The 21,132-nt window shown below is 46.2% G+C and overlaps 1 protein-coding gene across 2 annotated transcripts in view; it reads right to left on the bottom strand.

The window, feature by feature from the left end:
- The window catches only part of LOC126248670 (neurofilament heavy polypeptide-like), a 423,975-nt gene that overhangs the window by 70,548 nt on the left and 332,295 nt on the right, over positions 1 to 21,132 (bottom strand). For both annotated transcript variants that reach the window (XM_049949900.1, XM_049949901.1), the window contains exon 3: positions 9,888 to 10,143. In XM_049949900.1, coding sequence (XP_049805857.1) covers positions 9,888 to 10,143 — 256 coding nt within the window. The remainder of the gene's footprint in view (positions 1 to 9,887; positions 10,144 to 21,132) is intronic.

The raw sequence follows: 21,132 nt of genomic DNA, 5'->3' as shown, positions 1-21,132 counted from the left end.
TTGGTGCATGTCAGAGTATGGTGCAGCGAGTAAGTGTGCAGACGTCTTCAGACGTGCTGATGGTGACACTATGTTGAAAAGGGCTCAAACAACACACATTGATGACGTTATGAGGGGTAGAATACCAGGGCGACTGGAGGCTGGTCAAACACACAGGTCGTAGCACGGGCCTTCCGTGTGCCACAAAGTGTGATTGCAAGATTATGGCAACGATTCCAGCAGACAGGAAACGTGTCCAGGCGCTACAGTACGGTCGTCCACAGTGACAACACCACAAGAAGACCGATATCTTACCATCAGTGCCCGCAGACGGCCACGGAGTACTGCAGGTAGCCTTGCTCGGGACCTTATCACAGCCACTGGAACAGTTGTCTCCAGACACACAGTCTACAGACGACTGAACAGACATGGTTTATTCGCTCAGAGACCTGCAAGGTGCATTCCACTGACCCCTGGTCACCGGAGAGCCTGTAAAGCCTGGTGTCAGGAACACAGTACATGGTCACTGGAACAGCAGTCCCAGGTTATGTTCACGGACGAGTCCAGGTATAGTCTAAACAGTGATTCTCGCCGGGTTTTCATCTGGCGTCAACCAGGAACCAGATACCAGATACCAACCCCTTAATGCCCTTGAAAGGGACCTGTATTGAGGTCGTGATTTGATGGTGTGGGGTGGGGTGGGATTATGATTGGTGCACGTACACCCCTGCATGTCTTTGACAGAGAAACTGGAACAAATCAGGTGTATCGGGACGTCATTTTGAACCAGTATGTCCGCCTTTTCAAGGTGCGCAGCGGGTTCCACCTTCCTCCTGATGGATGATAAAGCACGGCCCCACCGAGTTGCCATCATGGAGGAGTACCTTGAAACAGAATATGTCAGGCGAATGGAGTGGCCTGCTTGTTCACACCTAAACCCCATCGAGCACATCTGGGATGCTCTCGGTCGACGTATCGCTGCACGTCTTCAAAACCCTAGGACACTTCAGGAGCTCAGACATGCACTGGTGCAACAACGGGAGGCTATACCCCAGCAGCTGCTCGACCACGTGATCCAGAGTATGCCAACCCGTTGTGCGACCTGTGTACTTGTGCATGGTGATCATATCCTATATTGATGTCTGTGTACATGCGCAGGAAACAGTGGCGTTTTGTAGCACATGTGTTTCGGGGCGGTTTTCTCAACTTATCACCAATACCGTGGACTTAAATATCTGTGTTGTGTGTGTTCCCTATGTGCCTATGCTATTAGCGCCAGTTTTGTGTAGTGTCACGTTGTGTGGCACCACATTCTGCAGTTATCCTTAATTTATGAGCATGAGTGTAGTTCCCAGTCAGCGAAAGGATCATTATATAATTAGGCTTGGGACGGGGTGAAACATAGGGGGATGTCTTGAAGTTGTCGTTTCTGCCTTAAAAAGATAACTGGGTAAGAAGTGGAAGCTGACATTCTCACAATGTGGAACAAACAGATGTTCAGCGAGAACCAACATATCGGTACGAAGATAATCCTGAAGGACGAGACCCATAACAGTCTTTTGATCTTTGGCGTAGAAGAAGATTACAGAGCTTGGTCCACTCCTGGCAGGAAGAGGCATATGCCCTCAAGGAGAGATGTAGCGCTTTCAGCATTCCTTCCCATTGGACTTAATTGGTTAGCGAGGCTTAGTGCAGAGTCGCTCGAAAGTGAGGAAGGCGGCCGGTGAAGGATGCCACTTGAGACACTGCAGGGCCCTATGACGATCCTGAACAGCTGTTGCAATGTCTTTGCTTTACCAGGGAACTGGCCAGTTGTGGAGCATGCCTGTAGGAAGAGGAATAATAGTTCCAGCAGTATGGGCAATTGCATCAGACGTCTCCCACAACCTCATTGACGCAATCTGACAGAGGGGCTGAAGGTGACAGCGAAAGTATGTAATTTCCATTTGACTCCTAAAAGAGAGAATCGTGGTAACTGGTCCGTTGGGCGACTACGAGTGAGAGAGATGATACGTGATCCCTGTCGCAAAGATAGTGGACTGAATCCACAAGACTGGGAGAAGAGACTGTCACATCGATAGCTAAGAAGATGCAATGAGCGGCACTGAAGTAGGAAGGAGTACGATCATTGAGGAGAGGAAGATTATATATAAAGGCAGGACAGAAGTTGGTCAATCAGATGGCCCTTACCAGACCAACATAATGCCTAGTAATCAAAGTGTTGGGGAAATGGTCGTCTGCGAAGTGCGTTTCTTGGAGGAATAAGAGGAAATTCCTGCAGAATCAGAGGAAATTAGTGGTTGCCTTTCCAGCAGGTGATCGTAGTATCCACTACAGATCCACTGGATCATCATGCTGAGTGTGTCCTGGTTTGGCGTGAAGGGATTAGGTGGACTAGTCATGTCCAGGGACCAGTGTGGGCGAGACATCAAAGAATAAAAGACCCACAGGCCGCAGCTCTTTGAGCCATTGGATGGTGGTGTGTCTTTGGTATGTGGGTTTCCCGAGAGAGTGGTCCCAAGAGGGAGCCCTGTCAACGATAGACACTGGAGAAGCAAGCTATTTCTCCGGCCAGGTGTGGGAATTGTCTCCCAAACAGTGTTATGGGATCCACAAGACTGAAGGGCAGTGGTAGATGCTTGATTTTGAAAAAAGAAAAGTTTAGGGAGGGGGTGACTGTGTTGGCTTGTGTAACTAGTCATCACGTCGATTGAAATCAGGCTTTCATATTTTCCTTTTCGCTCAGTATATGACAGGCAGTCAAGTGATTTCTAGTCCGGTATTTTTTATTTTAAAGTAACGGCAATGTGAGGATGGTGTTTAGTAAAACTGACAAAGGCGGTTGTTTACAATGTGTGCTATCATCCACAGTTTCCGCATTTTGGGTCTGTCGCGCAGGTGGATGACACTTGAGCAAAGCGTAAACTTTGGAACACATCATGGGCGGAAGGACATACGATTTCGTATGACAGCTGTACACGAGAACAGTTTTCTGGCTGGACAATTCTTTCACAGGCAAGGATGAAAGTGCCTATGTCTGTGTGGTTAACCCTGGGACCTTTTTGTGCGAGTCGAACAAAATTTACATCTCGCCATTCGAGATTAGCCCATAGCTATTCATCTATATGGAATATGAGGTTTATGTGAAAAGCAACTTCTTGCACCATATTCGAAGTATTATGTGGGCTAATAGTCACTGGTATGGTCCCCTGATGTTCACAGGTCTGAAGAGCTTGAGACTATGTAGCAGAGGGGACCTTAATAGTGATCCATTGCGCATATTTCCCATTGAGTCAACTTTTCCAAATTTGTCCTGTGAGTGCCACAAAAATATTTCTCTCACCGATAAAGTATCTCCAGTTGTTCTAATACACACCAGGTACAGAGTAAATTTTTTCATTCCCAGTCGTCTGGCTTTTCCATCTTCCTACATCTTCCCACGGAGTAAACAGGGTGGGGAAAGCAGTAGAATTTCAACTATCTGCGTTGAAATATCTAGACCTGTTCGTTGAGAGGGCCAAATAAGAACGGTCATTGTGTTGATTCAATCTGATACGTTTCCTGCGCACAACGTCCGCCGTTATGCCACTTAGTCCGATCAAGGGCTCTCCACATAGTTGCCACCCAGCCGCAATCAAGTCATTTGACATGACGCCCGAGGGAGACACATCTACTACTTGGCATACATGGGGAGCTAGCAGTTCATCCTGAGAAGTGTGATCCCTGTATTGTCAGAGGGCTCTACCGAAAGGGTAGATAACGACCCCACCACGTCGGATTGGTTACCCCTTGATTTTTAATCGCATGTGTGAGTCCACGCAAAAGTTTTGCGCAGAGGGTCGTCAACACAGTAGGCAGTAGGCGCTATGTAAAACTTTCTTCCACAGTCGCGCTACACTATAAAAAAACTGATAATGGAGGTCAGTCCCAGAAGTGGACCAAAACTATTTCAACTCCTCCTTATCTGAAACAGGAAGCTAAACTGACACTGTTTGCTGTTGATACAAGCATCACTATTAATCCAGTAAAAGATACTCCAATAGAAAAAGATACAAATAATGTCTTTGAAAAAGTTGATTGGTATTCTGAGAATGGATTTGTTCTGAACTTTGAAAAAAAAAACAAAAACATTACATCCAATTTTCTATTGCAAGGAGTACAGTTTCTTCAATAAATATAATACATCAACGGAAGTCAGTAGCCAGGGTAGAGCATACTAAGTTTTTGGGTGTACATATTGATGAGAATCTTAATTGGAAAATTCATATTTTGGTTCTCCTAAAGAGACTACGTTTAGCAGCTTTTGCAAGCAGAATAACTGCTCATTTTGAGGATACAGACATTAGCACGCTAACATACTTTGCATACTTTCACTCTCTGATGTCATACGGTATAATATTTTGGAGTAACTCAACACTTAGGCAAAAAGTATTCACTGCTGAAGAGAAAGGTGTTAGAATAATGTGTGGGGCTCATAGTCGCACATCTCTTAAGCATCTCTTTAAAAGATTAGGAATTCTTACAACAGCGTCACAGTACATTTACTGAGTAACGAAATCTGTTAACAACATGTACCAGTTTAAAAACAGTGACATTCATGATTATAAACACATCAAAAAAAGTTTTGCATCACTCCAGTTCCCAGAACTCCTGAAGAGACGTTGACTGTGGATATTGTATCACAGACACTGTCTCTCTGACTGTTCATAGATGTCACTAAAACCGCCCAAAGACAAACAATGCTGCATGAGCAGCGCCAATTAGACGGAGGGGATCCGACAGCCGATCAGTTCCAGTCATTCCACCAGGAAGGAGGTAAACGGCTCGTTTTGTCTGTAGTTCAACCATGCCTAGACGGTCAATACCGCGGTTCGATCGCGTCCGCATTGTTACTTTGTGCCAGGAAGGGCTCTCAGTAAGGGAAGTGTCCAGCCGTCTCGAAGTGAACCAAAGTCATGTTGTTCGGACATGGAGGAGATACACAGAGAGAAACTGTCGATGAAATGCCTCACTCAGGCCGCCCAAGGGCTACTACTGCAGCGGATGACTACTATCTCCGGATTGTAGCTCGGAGGATCCCTGACAGCAACGCCACCATGTTGAATGATGCTTTTCGTGCAGCCACAGGACGACTTGTTACGACTCAAACTGTGCGCAATAGGCTGCATGATGGCGCACCTTTACTCCCGACGTCCATGGCGAGGTCCATCTTTGCAGCCACGACACCACGCAGCGCAGTAGAGATCGGCCCAACAACATGCCGAATGGACCGCTCAGGATTAGCATCACGTTCTCTTCACCCATGAGTGTCGCATATGCCTTCAACCACGCAATCGTCGGAGACGTGTTTGGAGGCAACCAGCTCAGGCTGAACGCCTTAGACACACTGCATAGCGAGTGCAGCAAGGTGAAGGTTTCTTGCTGTTTTGGGGTGGCATTATGTGGGGCCAACGTACGCCGCTGGTGGTCATGGAAGGCGCCATAACATCTGTACGATACGTGAATGCCATCCTAAGACCGATAGTGCAACCATATCGGCAGCATATTGGCGAGTCATTCGTCTTCGTGGACGACAAATAGCGCCCCCATCGTGAGCATCTTGTGAATGACTTTCTTCAGGATGACGACATCGCTCGATTAGCGGCTAGCATGTTCTCCATACATGAACCCTATCGAACATGCCTGGGATAGATTGAAAATGGCTGTTTATAGACGACGTGACCCACCAACCACTCTGAGGGATCTACGCCGAATCGCCGTTGAGGAGTGGGACAATCTGGACCAACAGTGCTTTGGTGAACTTGTGGATAGTATGCCACGATGAATACAGGCATGCATCAATTGAAAAGGACGTGCTACTGGGTATTAGAGGTACCACTGTGTATAGCAATCTGGACCACCACCTCTGAAGGTCTCGCTGTATGGAGGTGGTACAACATGCAACGTGTTGTTCTCATGAGCAATAAAAATGGCAGAAACCATGTTTATGTTGATCTCTATTCCAATTTTCTGTACAGGTTCTGGAACTCTCGGAACCGTGGTGACGCAAAACCTTTTTTGATGTGCGTATACCAGAAGAAAGGAAGATTTACACTATCCCTTACTTAACCTATCTGGCACACAAAGGAGTAAAATATGCTGCTGTAAAACTTTTCGATAAATTACCAGAAGAAATAAAATGTCTAACAGACAGCATTAACAGTTTTAAAAATAAACTGGAATCATATCTCCTTGACCACTCCTTTTATAACATAGATGAATTATTGAATAGGAATAAATAAATCTGTAGGTATAATATATGCATTTTGTGCCATTTAAGGGACTGGGATAGGTAAAAAAATCTTTAAGCTTTAAATAAAAAAATCCTTCATTCATGTATGCTTTTCTTATGTACTTGACGCGTTTCACATCGTAACGGTTACCATGAGATTGAGCAATGGAACACGTAACTAAACTAACAACAACTAACCTAAAGATGATGTAAATGAAATTAATGAAGACGTCGACGAAAGAAAACAGTACCTAGGAAAATAGCTGGAGCAACCAGCTGCCAAAGAAAGAGGTAAGCGTAGTCAGAGATGGGAGATTGCAGCACAAAAAAGGAAGTAGGTGCTGTAATAGGTTGGGGCCCTCTGCTTGCCACATACGAACGAAAGAGTCGTAAGCCCCCTGAGAGAAGCTGAGAAAAGTATTGTTACAGTTACAAACTATAAAATCAAACAGTTGAGATGAGAATTTCTGCCTTAAAATGTAATTGCTCTGCGAACAGTCTGGAGCTCCCACATTTCGGGCTGCTGAAAAGGTATCTTTCAGTGTATCAGGTTACTAAGGGTAGACAGCTGAGGACGAGACGCATTATGATACTTTTTCCGCCAGTGCTAATTTAGAGTCACTGATTGTACATGAAGCAATAGGCAGCGAATCATTAGCCCAGCTAGCGTACGGCGCCATTTCCATAGGGAAGATGTTTTATGATTAGCGAAAAAGTCTGGAAGGGCAAAAGAAAAGGACAAGAGGCAGGGCGTAATAGGACGAGAAAAAAGTACAATGAAAAGAAGTGAATGGATTGGAAGGTACTACTGATGGGAATGACTAAAGACGCGTGTTTCATGTCGAATAGTACCATAGAAAAAGTTATTGTAGTGTAACCTTTTACCTCATTGTGAAGTCCTGTTGACCTCAGAGGAATATAAACGCTAACCAACTACGAGAATGAAACAGAAACTGAAGAAGTATCAGCTTGGAAGAGGGGGAGGGGAGATGATGGCGGGCGCCGCAGTGTAAAAGTTTTTCCTTGGACAGTTACGCCGCTGCACCGACTCATTATTTCGTAGTTAACGTGAAGCAAAGTTGAAACTACGTTCATAGTGATTGAGTAGCGTGCCAGCAGGGTAGCTCTGCGTGTTCGGTCAGAGGGCCGATTGTCCTCTGTAATAAAAAAAACTGAGTGAAGGAATCAACGATCAACTTTAACAGATATCATGTGACGTCCGCCCAGACCAAAAGAAACGAACAATGCCGTACAAAATTATAAAAAATAAAGTTCATAGAGCACTTGCCCGCGAAAGACAAAGGTCCCGAGTTCGAGTCTCGGTACGGTGCACAATTTTAATCTACCAGGACGTTTCAACAGCAATAGTGCTGCTGCTCTTCACAAACTTGGACGCATTTAAGGAATACTGAGACGTCCCCTTTCCGCACCGGAGTTGAAGAGTGCCATTCGAAGTACAAATTAACGGGATATATGGGAATTGCTCCCGGGAGAGGCCGACGGCCAATTGCGCCACAAATTGTTGAAGTTACTGTTGCCATGGGTGAGAATACTGGACGCAATGTGTGATCTTCAAGCAGGGCGTTCCATGGTCCACCGTTCGAAAAGTGCTACGAATATTTGTGAAATAGTATCTTTGGTGCCGTTCCCGGCAGTCATGGTTGCAGATGATCGTCACAATGAACAACTTTTGTAACCTGGAACGTAAACGCGGTACGCGATCAACAAATGTTAGCCTCTGAAGTGGATATTAAAATGTGTTTCTTTCAATGGTTTATTCGTTATTTCTCTCCCGCACGTCGTTACAAATTATTCCACAAGTTCCATTGTCCTACGATCACTCGTTTTTCATGGGGACCCCTCTCAAGTAGCGACAGTTTCATTATAACCACCCAGTATTATCCCGATTGAAAGAACCTGTCAAATCATACACACTTACCTTTGTACCTTATGATGGCCTAATAGCCGAAAAATTGATCGTTTAGTATTAAATTTTACCGAATATTACAGAAGTGTTTTTTCCACTGAAAAACTATTTTACGAAGACCCAACCGAAGCCTAACGCAGAAAGACTGAAGTATGTGCCCTTTACTTTGTAGTCTCAAATGACTAAATAAGTAAAATTTTTTGTTTTTAAAATTCAGTCTTAATCACACCACGTATGTTACAAGAACATTGGTGGCCGGTTTCGGTCATATCACATGACCATCATCAGACCTGTAATTTAATTTAGAAAGTAATAGAAACCTTACTAGATTTACAATAAAATAAGACAAAATACTCATAAGGATAAAATACAATAAGACGTGTTGTACCCATGGCATCCTTCGAAGATGGTAGGTGGAGCACTCTTCCCAGCTGCTGTGATCTCAACTGGTGCCAGCAAGTGACGAGCATACGCTGAAGTACGAGGATGCTCCGCCTAAAACTTCTCCCTCCACCTCACATCAACCAATCAGTATAAAAATGGGTTCACATAATCGTAAAAAAACAAAGTACAATAATAACATAAAATACCTTAGGACAGTACGTAAATATTTATATCACAATTTTAAACTTTCAACTAGAAATATTACCAAATATGACTCCATTTTTAAGAAATCAGTTTTATGACTTAATAAAAAAATCTATGTAATATCATACCACCCTGCAGCTGATCATTCCATCATTACATGTATCTACAATGCCAAATAAAGTTAATATAAGACAGACTGAATCTAGCATGGATGTATACTTGCAGTCAAGTCAACTCACATATCGATATGATGCCGCAGTGCCAAAGACCTCCACAACATCGTTGACTTTGAAACCATTGTGGTAGTACCACCTTAGCCCATAGAGGGAACACTGACTATACATCGTCTGTACAGTTATTTTAAAGCTTTTAATTGATATTTTATACTACATTAAGTAATTCCATGGTTGTAAAGAGATATACATAACTATTTTTATGTTATTAAATGGCTCTGAGCACTATGGGACTTAACTGCTGAGGTCATCAGTCCCATAGAACTTAGAACTACTTAAACGTAACTAACCTAAGGACATCACACACATCCATGCCCGAGGCAGGATTCGAAACTGTGACCGTAGCGGTCACGCGGTTCCAGACTAACATCTAGAACCGCTTGGCCACTCCGGCCGGCTTTATGTTATTGTACTTTTTTTTTTTTTACGATTATGTGAACCCATTTTTATACTGATTGGTTGATGTGAGGTGGAGGGAGAAGAGGTAGGCGGAGCATTTTCGTACTTAAGCGTATGCTCGTCACTTGCTGGCACCAGTTGACATCACAGCAGGTGAGAAGAGTGCTCCACCTACCATCTTCGAAGGATGCCATGGGTACAACACGTCTTATTGTATTTTATCCTTATGAGTGTTTTGTCTTATTTTATTGTAAATCTAGTAAGGTTTCTATTACTTTCTAAATTAAATTACAGGTCTGATGATGGTCATGTGATATGACCAAAACCGGTCACCTTGGTTCTTGTAACATACGTGGTGTGATTAAGACTGAATTTTAAAAACAAAAAATTAAAAAAATTAATCACTGTTCCAAAAATGTTTATTAAAATTGAATAAATAAGTGGCGGTGACATAGTTGAGAGGTAGGAAGTAGCGAGGCAGTGGTGGTACCTGTCCTCGCTGCCGTACTCTGAGCAGCTGTCTGTGAGCGGCAGCGGCAGCTGGAGGGCGAGCCTCGCGCGCCGCAGTTCCTCCTCGCGCTCCCTCATCTCGCGCAGCTCCATCGCGATCTTTGCCACGGCCGGCGACTTGGCCACCGCGTCCACCACCTTGGGCGCGCACTCGCCATCTGCCACGCACAGCATGCGCTGCTCCCAGTAGCTCTTCGTCTTGTTCTTGTTCTCCAGGATCGAGTCGTACACCACATCTGGAAAAAACAGTACACAACTCTTCATTAACCGTTTCCACATTTAGCACGGCTTCTGATTGCTAATGTGTGCAGCAAAGACACAATGTGCAAAATTTTAAATTAATGAAATGTGTAAAATTTCCGCGGGAGCTCCGTTATGTTAACAGCTGAAAATGAAAGAGAGAAACTAATTGAGTGTCTAGTGCGACAGGTTTTACAAACAGAAGTCTCTCTCGCTGATCTGACTTGCAGACACGTGTGCTAGCTTAGTTTTAAGTCAACACTATTGTTTATGAAATTTGCTATGCCCAGAAGGAGTACGACTTACTCCAAAATCGGAGGATGAGTACAACAGTCGGACCATATGACATAACTGGTTAGTCGTATGTCGCTAAGTGATCGTACAATTAGTTATTGCTGTTGTATTATCCGAAATTTTCTGGATGGGGCAACAGGACTAATGAAACCTGAAGTATTGAGCTCGTTGTACAGGGCGAGTCAAAAGACCTTTGACACCTTCATAAGTTGGAAGATTAAAGGGAAAATTGAAATGTGATAATGGGCACATAGGTTTGACATGGGGACGCAACTTTTGGAGTTAATGTCATTCATGGCCGCCATCTTTAAATCCGCCATTTTGGATTCAAGTCATTTTTTTAAATGGGAAGGGGTGTGTATGACAACAAATAACACTCATTTGAGCTCTGGAATTGAGTGGTGTAATTTGTTTCGTCTCTATTTTACAGTTTAGAACTTATTAATGTGGTTGCAGCAACTACAGTTGTGCATTGCACGGGGTGGACAACACGTAGAACATGTGTTGTAGCAGTCGGTATGAAGGTAAATTTCCCAACTTTGAACAAGAACAACCTCTAAACTGTACAAGATAGACAAAAACGAATTACACCACTAAATTCCAGAGCTCAAGCGAGTGTTATTTGATGTGTCATACACCCCCTTCCCATTAAAAAAAAAAATGAGTTGAATCCAAAATGGCGGATTTCAAGATGGCGGCAATGAATGGAATTCACTCCAAAAGTTGCAGCCACACATCATACCTATGTTCCCATCATCACATTTCAATTTTCCCTTTAATCTTCCAACTTATGAAGGTGTCCAAGGACTTTTGACTCAGCCTGTATTATTCATTGCTTGAACATGATATGAAAGGCCAACTACATGCTCAGGACGTTGGTTGGCCGAGGAGCGGATTCTTCTGAAATTTCTCTGAATTCCACAAGGAGCTGTCTGAGAAGGCTGGCGGAGGTAACGGTGATGCAAGGCCGGAGCTTTTTTTGGTTTTGGGGCGCAAAACTGCTATGGTCATTAGCGCCCCGTCTGTGACTTAGGGATCGGTAAAAAACGAAAATGGAAACCAGCAGCAATGGGAACAAAACTCAAAAAATTGGAGAAACTAAAAGCAGAAGGAAAGCTTAAAAATCCACTACAGAAAGGAGTTGGTTGTCCCCAAAAGGAGCTTCAAATGACTGACGTCATCTCACTGGCACTAATAAACTCGAGAACGCGATCGGCCGAGCGCGTGTCATCTGCTAAAATGGACGATATATCAGGCGACGGCTGTAGACGGGAGCGTAACGGAGTAAAATAGGGGCACTCAAAAGGTGTCTTACCATCCACAGCTGAGAGCAGTGCGGACAGAGTGGGGGAGGATCGCCGCTTAAAAGATGTCGATGGCTAAAAAGACAGTGCCCTATCCGGAGTCTAGTTAAAATTACCTCCTCCCGACGACGCGTTCGGGAGGAAGAGGTCCAAGCACAGGGAAGAGCTTTCACGTCCCGCAATTTATTATGGGGAAGTGTCGACCAATGTGCGTGCCATAAAAGAACAACACGACGACATAAAACATTCCGTAGAATGGCGAAGGGAATCGATCGAATAGCTGGCCGAAGAAGAGAGACTGCAGCCTTGGCCGCTATATCGGCCGCCTCATTTCAACAGATGCCAACGTGTCCTGGGAGCCAGAGGAACGCCACCGAGCCGCCCCCCAAGTGGAGCAAGCGCAGGCAGTCCTGAATCCGGTGAACCAGAGGGTGGACAGGGTAGAGAGCTTGGAGACTGAGGAGAGGGCTGAGAGGATCTGAACAGATAACATACTGTATCCGCTGATGGCGGCGGATGTATTGGACAGCCTGGAGAACAGCGTAAAGCTCCGCAGTGTAAACCGAACACTGGTCGGGAAGCCGAAATCGATTTGGGGTGTCGCCAACAATATAGGCACACCCTACACCTAACGATGTTTTCGAGCCATCAGTGTAAATAAATGTGGCTTCCTTCATTTGTGCACATAGAGCAGCAAATGCCCGACGATAAACAAGTGAAGGGGTACCATCCTTGGGAAATTGACAAAGGTCACGGAGCAGGCAGATCCGGGGACGGAGCCAAGGCGGTGCTGTACCCCAAGTTGTCAAGAAGGTTTTAGGAAAGCGGAAGGAATGAGAATGGAGCAGTTGACGGAAGCGGACTCCCGGTGGTAGTAGGGAGGAAGGGCGGCCTGCATACCCTACATCCAAGGAGGCGTCGAAAAAAAATGTCATGGGCCGGATTAGCAGGCATGGAAGACAGATGGCTAGCATAACGACTCAGAAGGACTGCTCGCCGACTGGACAGAGGAGGTTCAGCAGTCTCAGCATAAAGGCTTTCCACAGGGCTGGTGTAAAAAGCTCCAGACACTAAACGTAATCCACTGTGGTGGAGAGTCGAGACGCCGAAGAATAGACGGCCGAGCAGAGGAGTAAACTATGCTTCCATAGTCAAATTTCGAGCGCACTAAGGCGCGATAGAGGCGGAGAAGGACCACTCGGTCCGCTCCCCAGGAGGTACCATTCAGGACACGGAAGGTGTTGGGGGAAACGTGGGAGGACCAGCACAGTTTTCTGTCAAACCTAAGACCCAAGAACTTAGCGACGTCCGAAAACGGAAGATTGACAGGTTCTAGATGTAAGGAGGGTGGAAGAAACTCCTTACGACGCCAAAAATTAACACAAACGGTCTTACTGGGAGAAAAGCGGAAGCCGGTTTCGATGCTCCAAGAGTGGAGGCGATCGGGACATCCTTGAAGACGTCGTTCAAGAAGGCTTGTCCGTTGAGAGCTGTAGAAGACCGCAAAATCGTCCACAAAGAGGGAGCCTGAGACATCGGGAAGGAGACAATCCATAATTGGATTTATGGCAATGGCAAACAGTACAACACTTAGTACGGAGCCCTGGGGTACCCCGTTTTCTTAGGAGAAAGTACGGGAGAGAGTAGTGTTCACCCGCACTCTAAATGTGCGCTCTGCCATAAATTCGTGAAGAAAAAGGGGCAGCCGACCTCGAAAGCCCCAAGAGAACAGTGTGCAGAGGATGCCTGTCCTCCAACAGGTATCGTACGCTCTCTCCAGATCAAAAAATATTGCTACTGTTTGGCGTTTCCGGAGAAAATTTTTCATGATATAAGTGGAGAGAGCAACAAGATGGTCAACTGCAGAACGATGCTTTCGGAAACCGCATTGGGCAGGTGTTAAAAGACTGCGGGACTCCAGCCACCAAGCTAAACGTCAATTCACCATACGCTCCAAAACCTTACATACACTACTCGTGAGAGAAATGGGGCGATAGCTAGAGGGGAGATGTTTGTCCTTTCCAGGTTTCGGAACAGGAACGACGATAGCTTCCCGCCATCATCTGGGAAAAGTACTGTCGGTCCAAATTCGATTATAAAGGCGAAGGAGGTAACGCAGACCATGGGTTGATAAATGCAGCAACATTTGGATGTGGATACCATCCGGTCCTGGGGCGGAGGAGCGAGAAGAAGAAAGTGCATGTTCTCGCATAGAGAAAACAGTATTATAGCTTTCGCGATTTTGAGAGGAGAAAGCAAGAGGTTGCACTTCCGCTGCACGTTTCTTCGGGAGAAACGCTGGCGGGTAATTTGAAGAGCTCGAAATCTCAGCAAAGTGTTGACCCAATGAGTTAGAAATTGCGATGGGGTCCACTAACGTATCATGCGCGACAGTGAGCCCAGAGACCGGGGAGAAACTAGGCGCGCCAGATAACCGTCGAATCCGACTCCAAACTTCCGAGGAGGGAGTGAAGGTGTTAAATGAGCTAGTAAAGAATTTCCAGCTTGCGGATGACGCGACGGCATCGCGCACGGATCTGCTTATAGCGGATAAAGTTGGCCAAAGTAGGATGGTGGCGGAAAACGCGAAGAGCACGTCGCCGCTCACGTATTGCGTCACGGCGTGCCTCGTTCCACCAAGGAACTGGGGGGCGCCGGGGCAATTCGGAGGTGCGTGGTATTGAACGTTCCGCAGCTGTAAGAATAACGTCTGTAATATGTGTGACCTCATCGTCGACGCTAGGAAAGTGACGGTCATCGAATGTCGCTAGAGCCGAGCCGAGCTAGCGGAACAGTACCGACCGAAAGGTCCAAATGAGAGAAATTTGTCGTGGAGGCAGACAAAAATGTAGGGACCCCAGTGTTGAGGCAAACTAGATCCGCTTGGTGGAAGACGTCTAGCAATAGTGAGCCACGCGGACAAGGATGTGGAGATCCTCAAAGCGGGTGGTGGCCATTGATGTCTCCAACCAGCAAATAGGGGGGTGGAAGCTGACCAAGAAGATGAAGGAGATCAGCTCGTGCCATTGGTGTGGACGATGGAATGTATACAGTACAAAGAGAAAAGGTGTATCCAGAAAGGGAAAGACGGACAGCGACAGTTTGGAAGGAAGTGTTTAAGTGGATTGGGTGATAATGGAGAGTATCATGGAGAAGACTCTTAAGTCCTCCATGTGCTGGAGTGCCTTCAACAGAGGGGAGATCAAATCGGACGGACTGAAAATGGGGGAGAACAAAGCGGTCATGGGGACGCAGCTTTGTTTCCTGAAGACAGAAGATGACCGGCGAGTAGGATCGTAAGAGGATCGACAATTCATCCCGATTGGCTCGAACGCTGCGGATATTCCAGTGGATAATGGACATAGGGTGAACAGAAAATGGAGGAATGTGTCCAAGGTTGCCGTCAACTCAACGACTGCTCAGAGCTTGCGACCGACAGCATGGAATGGCATTCAGCCGAAGGCAGAAGATCCTGGTCCATAGGTTGTTCAGGAGCAGCTCCTGCCACCAGCGATCGGCTGGTTGATCGGCCGCCAGCAGTGCGCCTCGGCGACACAGAAGACGGCCGAGGGCGATTACCGCCAGGTGGTGCTGTAGATGAGACACGCCACGGCGGAGGAGGAGAGGAACTGGGTTTCTTATTAGCCTTCTTGGAATCATTATGTTTAGATGAAGGAGGAACCGATGGCTGTGAAGTTGGGGTACGGAAAAAATCTTCACGAGTATGCTCTTTTTTCGATGTCTTGTTGTCTGACACTTGGGCTCGAGATTTAGCAGAACCCGATGAAGGGTGAGCCATAGAGTGAGCAGGCGAAAGTGGGGAGGTTGAACGGGCGATCTTTGCGCTGGCCGATCTGACGACCGTGGCACTAAATGTGATATCACAAGTCTGCGTGGCCGCCTCCTTTGTTGGACGAGGAGAGGCAAGGACAGTGCTGTATCTTCCTGTCTGAGGCACGGTGGGCTTTCGACTGGCGAATAATTTTCGAGCAGCAAAGGTCGACACCTTTTCCTTCACTCTAATTTCCTGAATGAGCTTTTCGTCTTTAAAAATGGGACAATCTCTAGAGGAAGCAGCGTTGTCACCCATACAGTTGATGTGACGAGGGGATGGAGGTGGACAAGCACCCTCATGGGCATCCTTGCCACACGTAACACATTTGGCCGGATTGGAAAAGGACTGGCTGGTGTGATTGAACCACTGACACCGATAGCAATGCATAGGGTTTGGGGTGTAAGGGCGAACGGAAATTATCTCATAGCCCGCTTTGATTTTCGATGGGAGTTGAACTTTGTCAAATGTCAAGAAGACAGTACGGGTTGGAATGATGTTCGTGTCAACCCTTTTCATGACTGAACAGCTGTTACGCCCTGGTCAGACAGGTAGTGTTGAATTTCCTCGTCGGACAATCCGTCGAGGGAGCGTGTATAAACGACCCCACGTGATGAATTTAAAGTACGGTGCAGTTCCACCAGGACAGGGAAGGTGCGTAGCAGTGAAGTACGCAGCAATTTTTGTGCCTGGAGGGCACTGACTGTTTCTAACAACAAGGTGCCATTTCGTTATCTCAAACAAGACTTTACAGGACCTGCAATTGCGTCGACACCTTTCTGAATAATGAAAGGGTTGACCGTGGAGAAGTCGTGACCTCCGTCAGACCGAGAAACAACAAGGAACTGTGGCAACGATGGAAGGACTGTCTGTGGCTGAGACTCATTGAACTTATGCTTGTGAGCAGACATTGTAGAAGAAGAGGAAACCATTGCTAAAGTATCCCCCATGATTACCGGCATCTCCAATGGCGCGCTCCTTCCTTGTGGGGGCCCTCTCTGAGGGCACCCCCGCCTTATGTGATTGTTCACACCTCAGGTCACACCTCCCGACAAACGGACGGAGGGACCAATCGGCACTTTCAGAAGGTATCAGCTTGGGTAATCACCCCTCCCTGGGCCTGGCCGTTACCAGGGGGTACGTATGTGTCCTACCTGTCTACCCGGGGCAGGGAATTACGCGTTACCCCGTCACTGGCTACACCTGGAAACGCGTGGGTCGGCCTTCAGACACGCACAGGGAGGAAAAAAGAGAAAAGGAAAAAACAAATGGAAAGGAAGGAAGAGAGGTCTCAAACGCCGCAGTGGAGAAAAGGGCAAAGAGAAGAGGTAAGGAAAGAGAAGGACAAAGGAAGGACGAAGACTTGCAAGCGGAGAAAGCAAAGAATGTGTTACAGTTTCGAGCATCCGTCTCCGGACGTAGGCACAAAACATACTCCCAGAGGGGGAGAAAGGGAAGGAAAGAGGCGGAGGTGGAGGTGAGGGGGGGGGGCGAGGATGGGGAAGGATGCGGAAAGGGAAGGTATGCAGCCCGGAAAGAAAGGAAGGCCACATTAGCTCGGGGTCCTGTGCTTGCTACGCACGTATCCACAAAAGAGTTGTGGACCCCCTGGGGGGGGGGGGGGGCAGGCCGGAGTGTCGTGAGGTCCCTTCTCAGAGCTGTGCAAAATACTAGTGGTTCCTGGGGGATAGCCAGAAACGGCCTCTATCATTCCTGCAAGCATATCCAGAGGAAGAGCACCGCCATATTACGACACAGCGTGGCGAAGAGCTACTTTTACGTTCAGAGGAATTTTCAGCCAACGGAGGTGAAAGCCTGTCCAGTACCAAACATGAAACTTCCTGGCAGATTAAAACTGTGTGCCGGACCAAGACTCGAACTCACGACACACAGTGTTAATCTTCCAGGAAGTTTCATATCAGCACACACTCTGTTGCAGAGTGAAAATCTCATTCTGGAAACATCCCCCAGGCTGTGGCTAAGCCATGTCTCCGCTATATCCTTTCTTTCAGGAGTGCCAGTTCTGCAAGGTTCGCAGGAGAGCTTCTGTAAAGTTTGGAAGGTAGGAGACGAGGTACTGGCAGAAGTAAAGCTGTGAGGACGGGGCGTGAGTCGTGCTTGGGTAGCTCAGTTTGTAGAGCACTTGCCCACGAAAGGCCAAGGTCCCGAGTACGAGTCTCAGTTCAGCACACAGTTTTAATCTGCCAGGAAGTTTCATATCGGTGCACACTCCACTGCAGAGTGAAAATCTCATGCTGGCCAGTACCAAATATGTGTGAACACGCCAAAGGGACAGTGTGCTGGGTGCGGCTCATACAGCGTTTGTTTTGTAAGCATGGCCCTGTTTTGTACTACTGTGGTGAAGTCAGCTGCGTGTTCTATGTCCACCTCGCATTTTCTACGTTTTTATGACGGATGGATTACATATACAGTTACTGTTGTGCCCATTTTCCATTTTATATGGCTTGATGACGGATGGGTCTCATGTTCAGTTATTTTTACAGAATATGATGATGCCCCAAAAGGGTGATATTAAATGATTTTGCTTTCAAGACACACTTTATTCTGAAATAATTCGACATCGTTTGCTGTAGCACCCTGCCACAATGGAATGGAATAATTTGAACATAAGAGGACAGTCAGACGGAGTCGGCTTCAAGGACGTGGTGTTAACCATTTGGGGGACGTCTCGTCGCGGAGATATCGCGAGCTGTCCGGCCCAGCACGGCGCTTCTTTCGCTGTCCTTTTTGAGTAAGTGTTGTGTCAGCATTTGCACTGCTTTTTCTCTGGCCAATCCAGAAGTTGCGTGTTTATTTCACGACGTGAGTTTCCTTTTAATAGTGGATTTCTTATACTGGGATCGTGAGTCAATCTCCTCTATAATTGCATTTGCGAGCTGCTCAGTCTTTCAAAGGCCATTGCCCTGTTGAATAGCAGTCTTCCACAAAGCATTCGGGTGCCTTCAGCATTTATTCAGCGCCGTCGATATAGACAAATTTTATCTCATGACAGAGTAATTTCTTTCTATTTCTAATTTCACGGACAGTAATTTCATCATCCATGATATGGTAAATTGTCAGTATACTTTCCCTTTATCTGTGAGTAATTTTTTTTAATCAATAAATTAAAGATTAATGAATATAATATTTTTTTCTGTCCTAAAGCCATTTGATGATGCTGTAGTATATCGAGAGGTTGTAACAATTGAAAATTGTACTGAAATGCAGGAGGATCTGCAGCGAATTGATGCATGGTGCAGGGAATGGCAATTGAATCTCAATGTAGACAAGTGTAATGTGCTGCGAATACATAGAAAGAAAGATCCCTTATCATTTAGCTACAATATAGCAGGTCAACAACTGGAAGCAGTTAATTCCATAAATTAGCTGGGAGTAGGCATTAGGAGTGATTTAAAATGGAATGATCATATAAAGTTGATCGTCGGTAAAGCAGATGCCAGACAGCTTCATTGGAAGAATCCTAAGGAAATGCAATCCGAAAACAAAGGAAGTAGGTTACAGTTGGCTTGTTCGCCCACTGCTTGAATACTGTTCAGCAGAGTGGGATCCGTACCAGAAAGGGTTGATAGAAGAGATAGAGAAGATCCAACGGAGAGCAGCACGCTTCGTTACAGGATCATTTAGTAATCGCGAAAGCGTTACGGAGATGATAAACTCCAGTGGAAGACACTCTAAGAGAGACGCTCAGTAGCTCAGTACGGGCTTTTGTTGAAGTTTCGAGAACATACCTTCACCGAGGAGTCAAGCAGTAAATTGCTCCGTCCTACGTATATCTCGCGAAGAGACCATGAGGATAAAATCAGAGAGATTAGAGCCCACACAGAGGCATACCGACAATCGTTCTTTCCACGAACAATACGAGACTGGAATAGAAGGGAGAACCGCCACACACTGTCAGGTGGCTTGCCGAGTATGGATGTAGATGAGGCGAACCTTTTCTCTATATAAATATCATCACACAGCTCTATATGCTCCAATAGCTGTGTGTGCGCTCCGGTGTAAAGCAGGTGCAATTATAAGGGACATTTTTTTTTATTAGGAAAGGTAACTGCTTCATTGCATTTGTTTATGGATTTTTAGAGTTTATTTATTGGTAATTAAACTTCACCTGTATCTTCACTGAATAGCGTGAGTGGTTGTCATTGACAGTATCGTTCTGTGGTTTTGTAAACCTACAAGGTGTCTAACAACTGGCAGAATCAATCGTGTTTTGAGTCCACAAGTGTGGCAGGCAGCTTGCACTCATTATTGTCCAACAACGGACGGCTCTCACGAACCTTTAAGCACTACACATGATCATAACATCACAGCCATAATAAGTGATTAAGATTGCAACGAGATGGCGAACACAGAGGCCAAACAGTGTCCTTTTGCGCGCCCGGACAGGTCGTCGTTACGCCGAGCTCAATCGGTGCAGTTGTCAAAATACGAGGGCAGTTCAATAAGTAATGCAACACATTTTTTTTCTCGGCCAATTTTGTTGAAAAAACCGGAAATTTCTTGTGGAATATTTTCAAACATTCCCGCTTCGTCTCGTATAGTTTCATTGACTTCCGACGGGTGGCAGCGCTGTACGGAGCTGTTAAAATGGCGTCTGTAACGGATGTGCGTTGCAAACAACGGGCAGTGATCGAGTTTCTTTTGGCGGAAAACCAGGGCATCTCAGATATTCATAGGCGCTTGCAGAATGTCTACGGTGATCTGGCAGTGGACAAAAGCACGGTGAGTCGTTGGGCAAAGCGTGTGTCATCATCGCCGCAAGGTCAAGCAAGACTGATCTCCCGCGTGCGGGCCGGCCGTGCACAGCTATGACTCCTGCAATGGCGGAGCGTGCGAACACACTCGTTCGAGATGATCGACGGATCACCATCAAACAACTCAGTGCTCAACCTGACATCTCTGTTGGTAGTGCTGTCACAATTGTTCACCAGTTGGGATATTCAAAGGTTTGTTCCCGCTGGGTCCCTCGTTGTCTAACCGAACACCATAAAGAGCAAAGGAGAACATCTGTGCGGAATTGCTTGCTCGTCATGTGGCTGAGGGTGACAATTTCTTGTCAAAGATTGTTACAGGCGATGAAACATGGGTTCATCACTTCGAACCTGAAACAAAACGGCAATCAATGGAGTGGCGCCACACCCACTCCCCTACCAAGAAAAAGTTTAAAGCCATATCCTCAGCCGGTAAAGTCATGGTTACAGTCTTCTGGGACGCTGAAGGGGTTATTCTGTTCGATATCCTTCCCCATGGTCAAACGATCAACTCTGAAGTGTATTGTGCTACTCTTCAGAAATCGAAGAAACGACTTCAGCGTGTTCGTAGGTACAAAAATCAGAACGAACTTCTCCTTCTTCATGACAACGCAAGACCTTGCACAAGTCTTCGCACCCGAGAGGAGCTCACAAAACTTCAGTGGACTGTTCTTCCTCATGCACCCTACAGCCCCGATCTCGCACCGTCGGATTTCCACATGTTTGGCCCAATGATGGACGCAATCCGTGGGACGCACTACGCGGATTATGAAGAAGTTATTG

The sequence above is a fragment of the Schistocerca nitens genome, chromosome 3, assembly GCF_023898315.1.
Source record: "Schistocerca nitens isolate TAMUIC-IGC-003100 chromosome 3, iqSchNite1.1, whole genome shotgun sequence".
In the NCBI taxonomy this organism is placed as follows: Eukaryota; Metazoa; Arthropoda; class Insecta; order Orthoptera; family Acrididae; genus Schistocerca; species Schistocerca nitens.
Note: the sequence above shows the minus strand (reverse complement) of the source record. Positions and strands in the feature narration are given on the sequence as shown.